The sequence below is a fragment of the Acartia tonsa genome, chromosome 14 (genome assembly GCF_053477335.1).
Source record: "Acartia tonsa isolate MP-2025a chromosome 14, ASM5347733v1, whole genome shotgun sequence".
NCBI lineage: Eukaryota > Metazoa > Arthropoda > Copepoda > Calanoida > Acartiidae > Acartia > Acartia tonsa.
The window spans coordinates 40,496,253-40,513,348 of NC_137273.1; the positions used below are offsets into that span (position 1 = coordinate 40,496,253).

At 35.1% G+C, this 17,096-nt stretch overlaps 1 protein-coding gene across 1 annotated transcript in view; it reads left to right on the forward strand.

Moving 5' to 3' along the window:
• The window catches only part of LOC145305470 (uncharacterized), a 31,312-nt gene that overhangs the window by 12,944 nt on the left and 1,272 nt on the right, over positions 1-17,096 (forward strand). Inside the window, exons 20-32 of the mRNA XM_080147088.1 lie at positions 1,169-1,232; positions 1,806-1,942; positions 2,618-2,788; positions 3,131-3,265; positions 4,614-4,702; positions 5,636-5,774; positions 10,083-10,149; positions 10,534-10,627; positions 11,359-11,469; positions 12,030-12,749; positions 14,269-14,336; positions 15,927-15,979; positions 16,271-16,447. Of these exons, the coding sequence (XP_080003214.1) occupies positions 1,169-1,232; positions 1,806-1,942; positions 2,618-2,788; positions 3,131-3,265; positions 4,614-4,702; positions 5,636-5,774; positions 10,083-10,149; positions 10,534-10,627; positions 11,359-11,469; positions 12,030-12,749; positions 14,269-14,336; positions 15,927-15,979; positions 16,271-16,447 (2,025 nt within the window). The remainder of the gene's footprint in view (positions 1-1,168; positions 1,233-1,805; positions 1,943-2,617; positions 2,789-3,130; positions 3,266-4,613; positions 4,703-5,635; positions 5,775-10,082; positions 10,150-10,533; positions 10,628-11,358; positions 11,470-12,029; positions 12,750-14,268; positions 14,337-15,926; positions 15,980-16,270; positions 16,448-17,096) is intronic.

Genomic DNA, 17,096 nt, shown 5'->3' on the forward strand with positions numbered 1-17,096 from the left:
TGGTAGAGCCGGAGCCGTATTTTTCGTTAAAAACGGCTCCGGCTTCAGATTAGCTAAAAATGATTTTTCAAAGTAATATGTATTATAATTTGGCAACGGTCTATTTCCATATAATAAACTGAAAAGCTATTGTTACTTAACATATAGACACACATCCTTCTACTTTTATATAGCTTTAATCAAATAAAAGCAAAATATTTTATATTATTTATTTTATTTTATCAAATTCAATAATGAACAAAAATTAATATATTAATTTTAAGGTAGGAGCCGGAGCCGGAGCCGTATTTCCAGATACGGTTCCGCGGAGCCGGAGCCGCATCAACATTAAACGGCTCCGAAACGCTGCTTTTTTCATAGGGACAATTTCTCTTGGGAAAGTTGAAGTACGCTTCCACAAAATAGTTAGACCTCTAAGAAGCTTCACTTAAAAGGAGAACCATTTTGGAACAGCGGTTAGCTAGATTCTTCGCTACAGACAGAGAGACATCCTGTTACTTTTATATTTTAATTTCAGATTCGTGGAGGGATAGAGGAGTTTATGGTAACACTATTTATTGAAGGCATACCAATAGCAGATGCTAGGAACTATTTAATATTAATATTTCAAATTCGTGGAGGGAGAGAGGAGTTTATGGTAACTCTGTTTATTGAAGGCATACCAATAGCAGATGTTAGGAACTATTTAATATTAATATTTCAGATTCGTGGAGGGAGAGAGGAGTTTATGGTAACTCTGTTTATTGAAGGCATACCAATAGCAGATGCTAGGAACTATTTGGCATTAATATTTCAGATTCGTGGAGGGAGAGAGGAGTTTATGGTAACTCTGTTTATTGAAGGCATACCAATAGCAGATGCTAGGAACTATTTGGCATTAATATTTCAGATTCGTGGAGGGAGAGAAGAGTTTATGGTAACTCTGTTTATTGAAGGCATACCAATAGCAGACGCTAGGAACTATTTAATATTAATATTTCAGATTCGTGGAGGGAGAGAGGAGTTTATGGTAACTCTGTTTATTGAAGGCATACCAATAGCAGATGCTAGGAACTATTTGGCATTAATATTTTAGATTCGTGGAGGGAGAGAAGAGTTTATGGTAACTCTGTTTATTGAAGGCATACCATTAGCAGACGCTAGGAACTATTTAATATTAATATTTCAGATTCGTGGAGGGAGAGAGGAGTTTATGGTAACTCTGTTTATTGAAGGCATTCCAATAGCAGATGTTAGGAACTATTTAATATTAATATTTCAGATTCGTGGAGGGAGAGAGGAGTTTATGGTAACTCTGTTTATTGAAGGCATACCAATAGCAGACGCTAGGAACGGTTTAATTAAAGTCAAGGCTTGCATAAAAAAGTATTTATAATCAGAGAGAGTGGGGACAATGGACTGTTATTACATTAGTCCCCAAAGTTTTATAATAATGTTTTCTTATTCGTTAGCTTAACAACTTTGGGGACTTTTGTGAATTTTTATTAATGGATTTATTAAATTGAGTGTTCAAACGGTTCAACCACTAGTTTTAATTTTATACAGAAAGGGTAATTTTGTGCATTACGATTGGGGAATGGATGTACATCAATTTATCGGCCATTGTCTTATTTCTTTAGATACCTGATTTCTCTTGGGAGGGTGGTAGTACCTTTCCATGACCTATGAGAAACAACCCTGTAAAGGAGAACCATATCGGTTCAGCGGTTAGCGATATCCTTCGGTAAAAAACAAACAGACAGACACCCAGAGAGAGATCCTGTTACTTAATTACAAGGATTTTGTGACTTTAATTAAATTGTTGACTAGGGGAAAGAAAAGAATTCTAAAGACCAAAGTTTCTGTGCAAGCCCTGCAATGCCTGAGTCAAATATGTCACGTCATTCTGTCCAACAAGAATTATGTCAATGCCAACGATGTGCTAAGACGTGCGGATATTAAGGTGAGTGGTAGAGTAGCGTTGCTATTATTTATAGAGAGGGTACTAAGGGCAGTTTATTACACTAGTCTCCAAAATTATATAATAACGTTTTCTTATGCGTTTGCTTAACAACTTTGGAAATTTTAGTAAATTTTGATTGGTTGGTTCATTAAGTTGATTGACCAAACGTTTCAACCACTAATTTCAATCTACAGAGGGGTAATTTTGTTTATCATTGGGAATGATCAATATATCGTCCATTTTCTTAATACTTAGAATATCTGAGATAAGGCTATTTTCATTAAAGGGGTAGTTTCACGAAATACATTTGAACTTAATTTAGTGAACCGCATATTTTTGGCTAGTAAATGGGTTAAACTATATTTATATGGCATATATTTGAAAGAATTTCAATTTTCTATTACGTAGTCTTGCTATTTTAAAAACTATGTGGTAGAAAATTGAAATTCTTTCAAATACCTATAAGCTATATAAATTTAGTTTAACCAATTAACCAGGAAAAAGATGCGGTTCACTAAATTAAGTTCAAATGCCTTTCGTGAAACTACCCTTTTTCATTTGATGTTCTTTATATTTCATGTTTTGTTCATATTAGGTATGGAAAAACAAACTCTTTATGTAAAAATAAAAAAATACATTTTCACATAACTGATTAAAATCTTTAAATTATTACAGGCCATGTATCCTGAAAACGCGCAAACTCGAACCCGTGATGTTCGTGGCGGTATGTTACCGCCGTCACAGCGTAAATCTGACGTGGAGAAGGGAACAATCGGCGGCATCGGCGAGAGTCTGCTGAAGGGTATGGGATGGCGGGAGGGAAAAGGCATCGGCGATAGAAACAAGGTGATATATTTTTTCAACTTGTAAAGATATCAAAATTAAATCTTTGAATATAAATCTAATAGTTCTTAGGTTACTGTGATCTTATTGGACATATAATATTTAAAAGTATAAAAGTAATAAGGTGTTTTTTTGTGTCTGTAGCTATGATTTCAATAACATTAACCAATGAACCGATTGAGTTCTTTTTAAAAGTTTTATGATGGTTTTATGCTATATAATTATTAGATGTAATCCTTGTGATGGCTTTAAGCTATTTTTCTGTTTAATCCCCCTACCCATTAGAGAGTCCCAAGCCGCTAGTATTTCATAAAGTCCTTTAATTATAAAACCTTTATCTTGCAGCCTAAACAAGAGGTGATCAAAGTGACGAATGAGAGTGTGAACCGCGAAGGTTTGGGCGCCCGCAGCTTAGACTCAAACAACATATCCAGGGAGGAAGCGGATTATGTCCTGCAGAAGTATGCGGCCAGCGGTCAGGTTAGTACTATTATATCGTCCATTGTCTTAGCCCCTAAGATCCCTGTACAATAATAGTTATTGCTCGCATATAGTATTATAAACAGCTTTCCGCGGATATATGATTTTCTAGTGCTACTGAAAACCGTTCTAATCCACCGGATATTAATCGGTTTGAAAGCCATACTAAAATGACCGCAGTTCTGACTTAAACAATATCTCCATGCAGGAAGCGGACTATGTCCTGCAGAAGTGTGCCGCCAGCGGTCAGGTTAGGTCTTTTCGAGTAAGGCTTTAAAACCGATTAATATCCGATGGATTAGAACTGGTTCTACATAATTATACATTCTTATATCCACGGAAAGCTGTTTGTAATTCGATGCGATAAATAACTATTCTGGTATGTCGTACACGTGACGTTAATAACGTCTGTTGGTTTTCGAAATGGATACAGAATACTGGGATATTGAGACAGGGAATTTTTGTTGTTAATTTAGATTGCTAATATAGTCCTCAGATATTGGTCATTACATTTTCCATGGTTAGGGGAGGGGGTATGGGGTAAAATCATAAGGGGCTGGGTTATCGTTGTTTTAGCAGAAGTATGCAGCGGTCAGGTTACTCCTGTTGTTACGTCGGGCACGTGCCATGTCAAGACGTTAAAAACGTCCGTAAGTTGTCAAATTGTTCATAGTGTTCTATAGGAATACGACGTAGGACGATAAATCATCCCAAATAATTCTAAACAAAATTAACCCTGTGTATATTAAATAATCGGCAAAAAGTTTTTGACTATAGGTCCTTTTTATCAGAGGATGGGATTGTTTACTACCTTTAGTAGCGAAGCTCCTCTAAAGGGGTAGTTTCACGAAATGCATTTGAATTTAATTTAGTGAACTGCATATTTTTTCCTGGTTAATTGGTTAAACTGCATGTATATGGCATATAATTGAAAGAATTTTAATTTTCTACCAAATAGTTTTTAAAATATCAAGACTTGAAAATCGTCTTTTTAAATTGCATATATCACAAAAAGACGATTTTCAAGTCTTAATAATTTCAATACTACGTGGTAAAAAATTAAAATTCTTTCAAATATATGCCATATAAATATAGTTTAACCCATTAACTAGCAAAAAATGTGCGGTTCACTAAATTAAGTTCAAATGCATTTCGTGAAACTACCCCTTTTACTTTTTTCTCTCTGCCCGTCCGTAATTTTATGGGGGAAATGTGAATCGGCTACTATTTTATTTCTATGTACAACCAAAATTTTTAGTGAAGATTCCTTCTATTAATAAGCATCCGGAATATGATTTACTTTGTCCGTTAGTCTGTCGTTATTTTCTATATTGATTAATTATTTTAGACTGATGAGTTGGTGTTCTCAAGTGAATTAAACTTTGACGAAAGATTAGAAATCAGAAGACTTTGTGGCAGATATAATCTTCAAGAAAGGTAAAGTTAATATCCGCTGGATTAGAACCGGTTCTTATCCGTACTGTAAGACCATTCATCTTAATGTATTATAGACAATTTTTTCACGAATAATAAGATAAAAATCAGTTTTGATGGCCAATGTTTCATTTTATGATTCGCGGAAAGGTGCGAAGGAACGATTCTATACCTTCCTTCACACTTCACACAGAAATCATTATAAGCTAAAATTTTAATTAAAGGATCGATTCCCCTCCCCCTTTCCTTTCCTTTGCCTCTAGAGGCGTATCGGCTAGTTGTTTAATAATGAGAAATACCTTAATACTCCGATTAGAATGAAGTTGCTGGCAGGGATTAAAAGGGATAAGACAATGGCCGATAAATTGATGCACATCCTAAATGATTAAACGCAAAATAGCCCCACCTGCAGCATAAAATTAGTTGTTGAAACGTTTGAAAACTTAATAAACCAATAAGAAAACATTATTATAAAACTTTGGGAACTAGTGTAATAAACACTAAACAGCCAATTGTCCCCTCTCTCTTTAAGTAGCTGGACTTAAGATGATCACGGTCAACACAACACTATTAAAACTCAGGGAGGGAGGGGGCATTGGGCTGTTTATTACACTAGTTCCCAAAGTTTTATAATAACGTTTTCTTATTGGTTATCATAACAACTAAAGACTAAAGTTAATTTTGATTGGTTGGTTTACTAAGTTAAGTGTCCAAACGTTTCAACCACTAATTTTAATTTGGCTTAAAACCTTGGGGACTTTAATGGAATTTGATTGGCTGGTTCATTAAGTTAAGTGTTCAAACCTTTCAACCACTAATTGTAATCTAAAGAAGGGATAATTTTGTGTATCATCATTGGGGATATACAATGTACATCAATTTAACGGCCCTTGTCTCATCACTTCAGATCCCTGACTAAAACTAAAATATTATTAGGCTTGAAACAGTGCCCTATGGGGGATACAAGAAAATCTTCCTAATAGTTTCAAAGAAACTGGACAGCACATTCATCATAAACAAACTTGTAAACGAAGGCAGTTATGGAAAGTATCAGCTGATGTCCCCAGCTGGACAGGTGAGTGTCATTCTTGTTTACAAAGCAGTTTTTATTAAGATCTGTAGTTTTCAGCAGCGAAGCTACTCTATGGTTTATGGTTTATGGTTAAATAACTCCAAGAAGTCCAAATAGGACCATAAGAGGAGGTTGTTGATTCACTATATCAATGTTTCAATATATTTGTCCAAGAGTTTTTTAAACACTGATATTTTGTCTGTAGATTTAACATTCACAGGTAGATTGTTCCAATCTTTAGTGGCTCTTGTGCTGAAGAAATTTTTACCAATTTCTGTGTGATGGAATAATACTTGTAGACTGTTTTCGCCATCAATATTAGGTATGTTCCGGGTTGTTCTTCGGCCGGGTTGTGGAGCCTTAAACCAGTGATGCTTATCAACTTTGTCTATTCCTTTGATAATTTTGAAAGTCTGAATCATATCTGCACGCATCCTTCTCAAAATAAGTGATGGTAGTTTCAATTCTCGCAGCTTTTCTTCATAGGTATTGCCACTGAGCCCAGATATCATTCCAACAGCCTTTTTTTGAACTTGCTCCAGTTCTTCTATATCTCCAGTTTGCCAGGGACACCAGGATGGAGATGAATATTCAAGGTGGACACGTACATACCTTTTATATAGATTAAGGAAAATAAATCTATCTCTGAAATGAAATGCCTTAGTAATCTGCTTAAGAAATCCTTTGGCTTTTCTCGCTATTTCCCTGCAGTGTTGGCTAGGTTTTAGGTTGGAGGAAATTTGGACACCAAGGTCTTTTTCATGGTCTACTTTGGCCAGAATTGAGTTCTTCATTGAGTAATCAAATTTAGGATTATTTTTACCAAAATGCATTACCTTACATTTGGACACATTGAATTCCATGCCCCATTTGTTGGCCCAGACACATAAAGAGTTGAGCTGCTCTTGTAATTGTTTTCTGTCGTTTTCAGATGTAACAGGATGGCCAAGTTTTGTGTCATCTGCAAATTTTTTCATGACTTTAATGAAAGGTGCTGCGTCATCAATATCATTTATATAGATAAGGAACAACAGGGGACCAAGGACACTTCCTTGAGGTACACCAGAGAGAACATCAACCCAGTCTGACTCCTCTCCATTAATGACAACACGTTGCTTCCTAGAATTAAGCCAATTAGAGATCCACTTTAAAATTTTTCCATCAATTTTCATAGCTTTAAGCTTTTGCAGGAGCTTTTTTATTGGCACTTTGTCAAAAGCTTTGGCAAAGTCAAGGTAGATAACATCAACTGGTTTACCATTTTCTACATAATTGACAAGATCTTCTAAAAATTCAAGGAGATTAGTTGTGCAGGATCTTCCTTTACTGAAGCCATGTTGTGATAATTTCATCAGCATATTTCGTTCAATGTGGTTTACAATATTGATTTTAATCATTGATTCCAACAACTTGCAGGGAACACAGGTAAGACTGATGGGTCTATAATTTTCAGCTTTGCCTTTACTTCCTTTCTTGTGTATTGGTGTAACATTAGCAAACAACCAGTCAGTAGGAACTTCAGATGATTTCAGAGATTTGTTAAATATCATAGCCAGGGGCTCGGCAAGCTCATCACAAAAAGTTTTAAGAACAAAAGTGCTAATTCCATCAGGGCCACAGGAGTTTGTATTTTTCAACTTTGATATTTGTTCTTTTGTTTGGTTAACTGTTACAAACATTTGGTTAAGCTCAGGAATATCAGTATTAGAATTTGAATCAGTCACAACATTCACAGAAGAAAATTGTTTGTAAATACACTTGCAAAATAGTTGTTGAGAATTTTAGCCATTTCAACACTGTCTGTCACAATATTGTTATTTTCCACTAAGGGTCCAACATTTGTTCTGGTTTTAGTTTTTGTTCTGAGATAAGCATTGAAGGGTTTTTTATTTGTATTGTTAGCAAGTTTCTTTTCAAATTTACGTTTGGCATTTCTGACTGCCTTTTTGCATATTTTCTCCAACTTTTTGTAAATATTATGATTCTCCTCGGTTTTGTTCTTCATATAAATGTCATATCTTCTTTGTTTCTGACGACTAAGTTTTATAACAGCTGCATTCATCCAGACAGGTTTGTTTAGCTGACGTCTCTTTTTCTTAGGAACAAATATTTCTGTTGCTTCTTTAATAGTTTTTTTTTAAAAGTTCATAGCTATCTTGCACGTCTAAGCTCTTAAACTTTGCACATAAATTAGCTTTAGAAAGATGATTTGAAAATCCACGTTTGTCAGCTTTGTTCCAATCAAGAACAAGGTCACAATCATCAGTTTTGTAATTACAAAGTACATCTATGCTAATAATAGAGTGGTCACTACTGGAGAGGTTTCCAAGGCTTTCAATATTAAGGATTTTTTCAGGATGGTTGGTCAAGGCTAGATCAAGAATGTTTCCTCTAATATGGGTAGGAAAATCTATTAGTTGGGTCAATCCTTTATTAATAACAACATCAACAAACCTGTCATATTTTCGTGAGGTGGAAGAGTAATTATTCCAATCCACTTGGGGCATGTTAAAGTCACCAATTATAAGTTCAAAGTCATTATCACTTAAATTATTAATAACATCACATAGTTTGTCATTGTTTTCGGTTGTGGAATTTGGAGATCTGTAGGCAAGTGTAATAAAAAAATTTGTGTCAAGTTTTTGGTCAAGAACTTTAAACTTACAATATTGGTTAAAATCACTGTTGTCGTCAATTGGTAAAACTGTTAGTCCATTTCTAACAAACACTAAAAGGCCTCCACCTATTCCATTCACAGTATCATTTCTATCACAACATAGTTTTGGCTCAATATAATAGTTAGGAATATTAAGAAGACTATCAGGAATATTTTCATTGCACCATGTTTCAGTTACTAATATTAATTCTGGTTTATTGTCATGTGCTAAAATGTTAAGATCATCAATTTTGTTGACAATACTCCTGGCATTTAAGTAAACAATATTTAACACTGTTTTTGGGTCTGGCTCCTGTTGGAACCTCCATCTCGTTGTCTGTGTCGTCCTCCTCCATCTCCTGCCTTGTCCTTCTCTGACTGTGAATCCTGGTTCGTTTTGGAGGGTTTTTCTTTGCTTTGTTCTGGTTTTTGTCCTGGGTTTGGCTGTTGTCTGACCGTTTCACTTTTTTTATTATTCTCTGTCCTCTTATTCCTATCAGCTTGAACATATAGTTTTTGCTTCATCACCAGTAAGTGCATTGTTTTGGGCATCAGCTTGTTTCTGTAACTCTTTATCTTCCTTCAATTGAATTTTAGTGAGATCTGGTGAGATGGAAATGTCTGAATAGATGGAGTCTTTGAGCTTAAAGGCATGGTTTAGAATTGAGTCTCTTGTTTCAGGTGAACGTAAACCAACAGTAAGAGGCCTTATTTTGTCTCCTGCTTTTCCTATTCTTGCAACAAATTTGATATCATCTTTAATCATCAGCTCTTTTCCAACAGTCCTAAACAACTTGATGATGTAATTTTCATCTAAAGTTTGTTTTTCTCTATTTTCAATTTCAGCACTTGGTTCAGGAACATTGAATAGTACGAGATTGTACCTCTTTCTTTCTCTCAGGGACATTTCTGTATAAATATCAGCATTATCAGCTTTGAGACTTGCAATCTCAGCAGAAACAGATTCAACCTTGTTGTTTGTTGCTTGCCTTTCTGTTTTAGCTGTGTCTCTGGTATCTTCCAAGTCTTTAATGGCAAGTTTCATGCTGTTGATTTCAGTTTCATATTTGGTGACCATTTTCTGTAGTTTAGACATGCCTCTATTGCAGCCATCACATGACCAGAAATGAAATCCTTTCTTTTGTTTGATCTTGTCAGCTAGCTTAAACTCGTCATCATCAATGCCACAGTCCTTGTGGAGCCATCTTTCACATATAGAGCACTCAAGGGCAGACTGATTATTCAGGACCTCTTTTTTACAATCAATACATGGATAGCTTTCTTTCTTGTTACCCATGATGATAGTGTAGAACAATACAGAACAAATAAAACTACTTTTCCTTCCTTCTAGACGAGAGATCAATGATAACTTATAACACATAACCTTTACGGATTTTACCAGAAACCTTTTTCTCCCTTTGTGGTATAAATAAAGAAATACAATATATACCTAGTCAACTCTTAAACATTTGAGTTTCTTTGGCGAAGACATTGCTAGTAAATATTATTTTGTTAGATAACGATGGAATTTAATCAAATCGGACATAAAATAAGCAACAATCCTTTTGTTCTATTAAATCCTTTTGAGGTTAGACTAATTTTTGTGTTTGATTGAACATCAAAGATAATAAATCTATTTCTTTATTTGTATTTAGGTCAACAAGGATGAAATCCTTGCCAAGTTCCTGACCAACCAGAAGTTGAGAAAAGAACAAGGATTTCCAAAGGAATGGATATAATATACGTGGATATTATGACAGGGGAAATTTTGTTGCTTATTTAGTCTTTCTTTGTTGGTCAGATTTTTCCTCAGTGGAAGTAGAAGGGATGGGGTAAAGGGGTGAATAGGATCGTTATATGAGCCAGATGGAAGGATTATTTTATTCAGAGTAGTCGAAAATATTTGGGATAAATTGATGGTACTCTCCCAATGTTGATACACAAAATTAACCAATCAAAATTTCATAAATTTCCCAAAGTGGTTAATCCAACAAACAAGAAAACATTATTATAAAACTTTGGGGACTAGTGTAATAAACAGTCTATTGTCCTCTCTCTCTCTGCTAAAATATGGTGCAACATCCACGTAATAATATATCCAATTGTCAAAGGAGATAGACGAGCTAATACAGAAAAGAAAGGAGGAGGAGGAGAGGGAGAATAAGTTCTCATGGAAGGCAAAGGGGAAGGACGTGATCAGGTATCTATCTATATCTGTCTGTCTGTCTTTCTGTCTATTTATCTGTCTGGGAAGGCCAAGGGGAAAGATGTCATCAGGTATCTATCTATCTACATCTGTCTGTCTGTCTGTCTGTCAGAAGAGAAAGGAGGAAAAGAGGGAGAATAAGTTCTCCTGGAAGGCCAAGGGGAAGGACGTGATCAGGTATCTATCTATATATCTCTATCTATCTGTCTGTTTGTTTGTCTGTCAGAAGAGAAAGAAGGAGTAGGAGAGGGAGAATAAGTTCTCATGGAAGGCCAAGGGGAAAGATGTCATCAGGTATCTTTCTATCTCTATCTATCTAATCTGTCCGTCTGTCTGTCTGTCTGTCTGTCTGTTTGTCTGTCTGTCTGTCTGTCTGTTTGTCTGTCTGTTGTCTGTTTGTCTGTCGGTCTGTTGTCTGTTGGTCTGTTGTCTGTTTGTCTGTCGGTTTGTCTATGTTTGTCTGTCTGTTGTCTGTCTGTATATCTATCTAGGAAGGAAAAGGGAAGGTCAGAGAAACAGCTTATAAAACCAACCAAGACATTTGAATAGTATACATGAAAAGTACAACAAATTCTTAGATCTTTAGCTTAAGACAAAATACCTTACTACTTTATATTATACGATTTTGTTATCTCATTTTAATTTCTCAAAAAATCTTTTACAATTGAGCGATTAATCGACAAAACCGTTTAAGATTAATATTATTTGGTTTTATAACTTTCCAGGTATTTGAATGAGGATAAAACGACGACTTTTGACAGATTTGGAAATGTGAAAACCGCTGAGAAAATTGTCCTCGAGAAGATTGAGAGGGTGAAACAACGCGGTTTCGGCGCCAAGGAATTTATGCATTTAAATTTAGGGGGGGAAACTACGTAGATACTCAGGGAGGGAGGGGACATTGGACTGTTAATTACACTGGTACCCAAAGTTTTAGTATGTTTTTAAAAGAAAAGTAAAAAAATTAGGAATGTTTTATTTTTCAGGGGTGATTTCTCTTGGGGGGCTGGGAATACTCTCCCCCAAAAAATAGTTTTAAACCTTCAAAGGGCCTATAAGAAGATTCACTGTAAAGGAGAACCATATCGGTTAAGTAGTTAGGGAGATCGTAACTTCAGACACACACACATACATCCTGTTACTTTTTATGTTTTGGCTATTTGCTATTGGCTGCGACCCAGTATAGGTTCTTCTTATAAGGAAAGGGGTACAGAAATAGCCTAAAACTATATCTACCAAGACTTGAATATGAATACGAAATAGTCTAAAACCATCCAATGAACTATGTGGAGTTTCCCTTAAATAGAGGACTTTTGATCGGTGCAGTATATATCGATATCTTAAGCTACAGAAAAAAAACGTTACTACTTTTTAATTTTAATGCATAAATGCTCCTCAAGGCGTCACAACAAGACAATTTCGGCGGCGAAGCCTCTAACTGGGGCGCCAATGATTGGGGCAATGGCGGCGGTGGCGGACGGCAAAACGGCGAAATGGCGGCCCGATTCCAGGACATGATGCAGATGTTCAACAAGAGGATGGAGCGAGAGGAGACGTGGGAGGGGGGACCCCAAGGGGGTTGGGGGTATAATGAGGGGGGCGGTGGTGATAATTGGGGGTACAACGAGGGGTATGGCGACAATTGGGGGTATAATGAGGGGTATGGGGATAATAATTGGGGCGGTGGTGGTGATGGGTGGGGTAACGAAGGGGGTGGTCCACACCATCCTGAATGGGATGCTAATAGTAGAAATTGGCATGGGGCCGATGGACCCGATAATTGGAATAATTCTAACCAATGGGGCCAGAGTGGCTCCTCCTCGGGACCAAACGCACCACAATCCTCCAATTGGGGCAATAAACCTTCCACAGCTGGACCTAAACCCTTGATGAGTTTAGATCCAAGCTGGCTAGCGCCTGCAGGGGAAAAACTACAAAAAAGTGAAAGTGGACCCTCAAAGCTAAACTCAAGTGATGATCAAAGGACTAAAGATAGTAATAATACTAACAAAGCTGCAGCCGCGGGTAAAACGCCTGATAAAGCAGCAGAGGGCAACAAAGGTGAAAAGGTTGACATGGAGAACCTTAAAAATTCTGTGTCGGAGTGGATTAAAAGGTAGGTTTTTAAATTTTTTCTAGGGTTGGTTCTAGGCTATTTAGGGTGGGGTTGGAAGGAAATTGATTATCCTTACTTACTTGTTTACTTGATGGTATAATCTTCAATGACTCCATTCTGAAGTTCTGTAGAAGATGTCAGTCCATATCGGTTAACTTATGCTCGTTCATCCATATTATTAACTTGCTTCTGAATTTTTTCACTGGCGTTGTATGTTTTAATTCACTAGGCAAACTGTTCCAAATTTCAACTATTCTGTTTGTAAAGAAATTTTTTCTGCAATCAATTCTGCATCTCTCCTTAGTAAGGTTGAATTCATCTGCTTGTAACCTTGTTGTTCTAGAATTTTGAGATCTCTGTCCAACCATTTTTATATTACATTTTATATTACCAATGCCGTGAATAATTTTATAGGCCTGTAATAAGTCAAACATAATTCTTCTTTTCTGTAAACTCCAAATGTTCAATTCCTTCAACTGATCAACATAATCTTTTGCCTGCAGGCCTGATATCATACCAAGGGCTCTGATTTGAACTTGTTCCAGAATATTAATATCACCAAGCAACCAAGGTGACCAAGCAGCACTAGAAAATTCGAGATGTGGACGAACATATTGTTTAAAAAGATTTAAAAATACATATTTGTCCCTGTAGTGGAAACAACGTGAAATCTGACCTAGAACAGATCTTGCTCTGCCTGCAGCTTCTTGGCAATGTTCAGATGGCTTTAAATTTGAAGTAATCTTCACACCAATATCCTTTTCTGTATCAACACTTTGCAACACATCTCCATTTATGTTGTACTGATAATTTGGGTTATTCTTGCCAAAATGCATTACCTTACATTTCTTAGTATTAAATTCCATTGACCACTTTGAACTCCACTCAAAAAGATTGTCCAGACATTTTTGTAGCAACACTTTATCATTGTCACTTTTAATTCTTTTAGCTATTTTTGTATCATCAGCGAATTTTCTTAACATTTCAATTAGATTTGTCACTGCTTCGTCTATATCATTAATATAAATGATAAACAGGATAGGTCCTAAAACACTTCCCTGTGGGACACCAGAGCTAACAGCAGCCTCATCAGATAGAAAACCATTAACTGTAACCCATTGTTTTCTATTTGTTAGCCAATCCTTGATCCATTTCAAAACATTTCCATTTATACCATGAGCCTTTAATTTACTACACAGTTTTTGGTGGGATATTTTGTCAAAGGCTTTACTAAAATCCAGGTATACAACATCAACAGGGTCTCCAGCATCAATGAATTTAGTTATAAGGTCCATAAATTCAATTAAATTAGTTTGGCAAGACCTGTTAGAAGTAAATCCATGTTGTGAATACCTAGCCATTTTAGTGGGTCATAACAATTAAACTTTCCTGGATCTATTGTAAAGAAGAACCATTGCCGTACAGTGATTTATTAATCTACAGACATACAAACAGGCAAACTTTTAAAATTCATTAAAATGAGAATGCAAATGTACAATACAAATCCTTATTATTTTAGAAAAATGGAGGAAAAGACAACAATTTTACCTGCAGATGATATTCCCCTACCACCACCGCCCTCTTCTGGTAATAAGTTGCTAGATAGATAGATAGAGATAGTTAAGATAGATAGATAGATAGATAAATAAAGGTAGTACAGGGGTGTATATTCTGCACAAGATTTATTTTTTTTCCCCTGCTACAAAATTTTTTATTTTTTTTCCCCTAGATTTTTCTTAAAAAGTAGGGGGGAAAATAGAAAAATATTTAAAGAACTCTATATTTTATTTATTTTATCCCTCCTACAACACATTTTTTTTGTTTTTTTTAACCAAGGAGGGGGGGAGAAATGGAAAAAATGTTTTCAGTTTTCTTAATTTTTATATTTTTTTCCCTCCAACCACTTATTTTTTATTCCCCCCCCCCCCCCTGAGCAGGGGATCCCATGCAGAATATACACCCCTGAGGTAGTAAGACAAGAGAGGTCGGTGATTAGGCTCCGCCAATAGAAATTTCCTGTGAGAAACAGGCATACCTGCTATTGGGTAGAAACTGTACACATTTTGTTATGAAATGCCTTTTTTTTTTAATTTCTTCCCAATAAAAAAGTCGTCTATTCCCTTTCCATTTTTATAAGTGCAATTTTAATTTTGAAATTAATTGTCACGATGCATTTTTTTAAAAAAGCTACTAGTTTTTGTCCAAGTGCTGAGTGCATTCGCTTAGAAGGGGGATGGATGAACCCTTAACATTTATGATTGAAAAAGATATGACATATGATAATAGTGTGTTTTTTTTCTTTCGTCGGTTCAAATATTTTAAGAGGTTGACGCAATAATATCCTTTAATAAAATCAAAGCCCTGTATCCAAATATTAAGCATAAATTGTTCTAAAGGTTGATGAGATCTTAAAGTACATACAACGCACAACCAATTAAATCTTTTGAAAATATTTTTGTAAACTAAGGAATACAGTCTGTTCAGAGAGTTGTACTGATGTTGTGCCAGTTTTAAAGAACAATTTTTCGGTATCTTTTACAAGATAATTTTCTCATATAAACAAAAAAATAATAATAAAGTAACGTACAATATTTTTTTTTAGAATTTTTAAAAAATATTTTATTACTAAAAAAGTTTAATAAAATAGTTTTAGTTAATCTTGAATAAACGATGATTTATCCTTTTAAAAACCATATAAAAGTTCCTTTTTTATTACAACAAATTGTTTTGCTATACATTATGCTTCTTGTCTTTATAATATTATTGATAGATAGACAGACAGACTAATAACTCCATGCCACAAAGTGCATCTTGAAGTTTGTGAGTAGAACAAAAATTAGTAATTTGTGGTGGAAAAAGTTACTAGGAATCTTAAGGTATAAGCAATGGACAAAATATTTATATTCAAAATATACATCCCCAATGATGTTTGGGAACTATTAGTTTAAAACCATTCAAAATTTAATTTAAATGCCCAATTTTTTTGTTAATAGTTCAATGACCCCTTTCACCTTAAAAGTTACTTTCTAGAAAAAAGGGATTATTAGTTATTACCATAAATTACAAGAAAACGTTATTAATATATTATAATTTTATATATGTGTCATATACAGTAGAGCCATGATAAATTGATAATAATTTTTACAAAAAAAAACACAAATCATTTTATAATTTTAGGACCAAAAGAATCACCGAATAAGGGAATCCTACCAAAACCAGTTCCAACCCAGGTAAGGATAATTTCCAGTATAGATTCAAAACAGATCAATATCCGTTAGATATTAGAAGAGTCATACTGAACATAAATGTATTGCATTGTATTAAAGACAATTTTCCATGAATATTAAAATAAAAATCATGATATTGATACAAGTTTTTGTTAGCTCGACACTTCAGCACTTCAGGGCTAACAAAACTGGTTTTAATCTTATAATTTTTCATTTTAATATCCACGAAAAGCTGTCTATTATAAGATGCGATAAATAATAACATTTTTGAGAAAACGTCCGTTTGTTTTTCAGTCTGCTTCTGACTTTGGCAACCAGTTCCAACAGAGGGGTAATAGCCAAGAGCAAGGGCGTGCAGACACTTCGGCCTCGTGGGGCAACAACCACGAACGTGGGGAAGCCTCATGGGGCGAATACACTCAGAGCCAAGAATACCAACAATACGGAGAGGAATATGCTATGCAGTTGAAGGTAAATAATTGGTTGACAAGTTTGGACACTCAACTAGATTAACCAACAAATCAAAATTGTATAAAAGTCCCCAAGGTTGTTAAGCCAACAATGAAGAAAACGTTATTATAATACATTGGGGACTAGTGTAATATACAGCTCATGATGAAACACAAAATTACCCCTGCTTTTATATTATAATTACTGGTTTAAACGTTTGGACACTACTTTTTTGAACTAACCAATCAAAATTCAGTAAATAGTACCCAAAGTTTTTGAGTCAACGAATACGATGATGTGTTATAACACTTTGGGTACCAGTGCAATTAACACCCTAATGTCCTATTCCTCCCTAACGAAGATTCTTGTAACGTTAAAGTATAATGAAAATCAGATTAGAGCTTTGCCTTATGATTGTTAAAATGGATTTATTATTACTTGGATCTTACACCAGATTTTTTCTATTCTATGATAAAGTGAACTCTGTAGGGGGCTAAATTAACTATCTCACTCACCCCCTTTCCTCCTACTTGATAAACGGCCTGACCGATAAATGTGAGAGGTTATTGCAACTTAAATTGACGACAATTTTTCTTCTGTCATAATATCTACGTATATTTTACATCCATTGATTGTTGTAACTTGTAATAATTGTTAAAAAATAATTTTT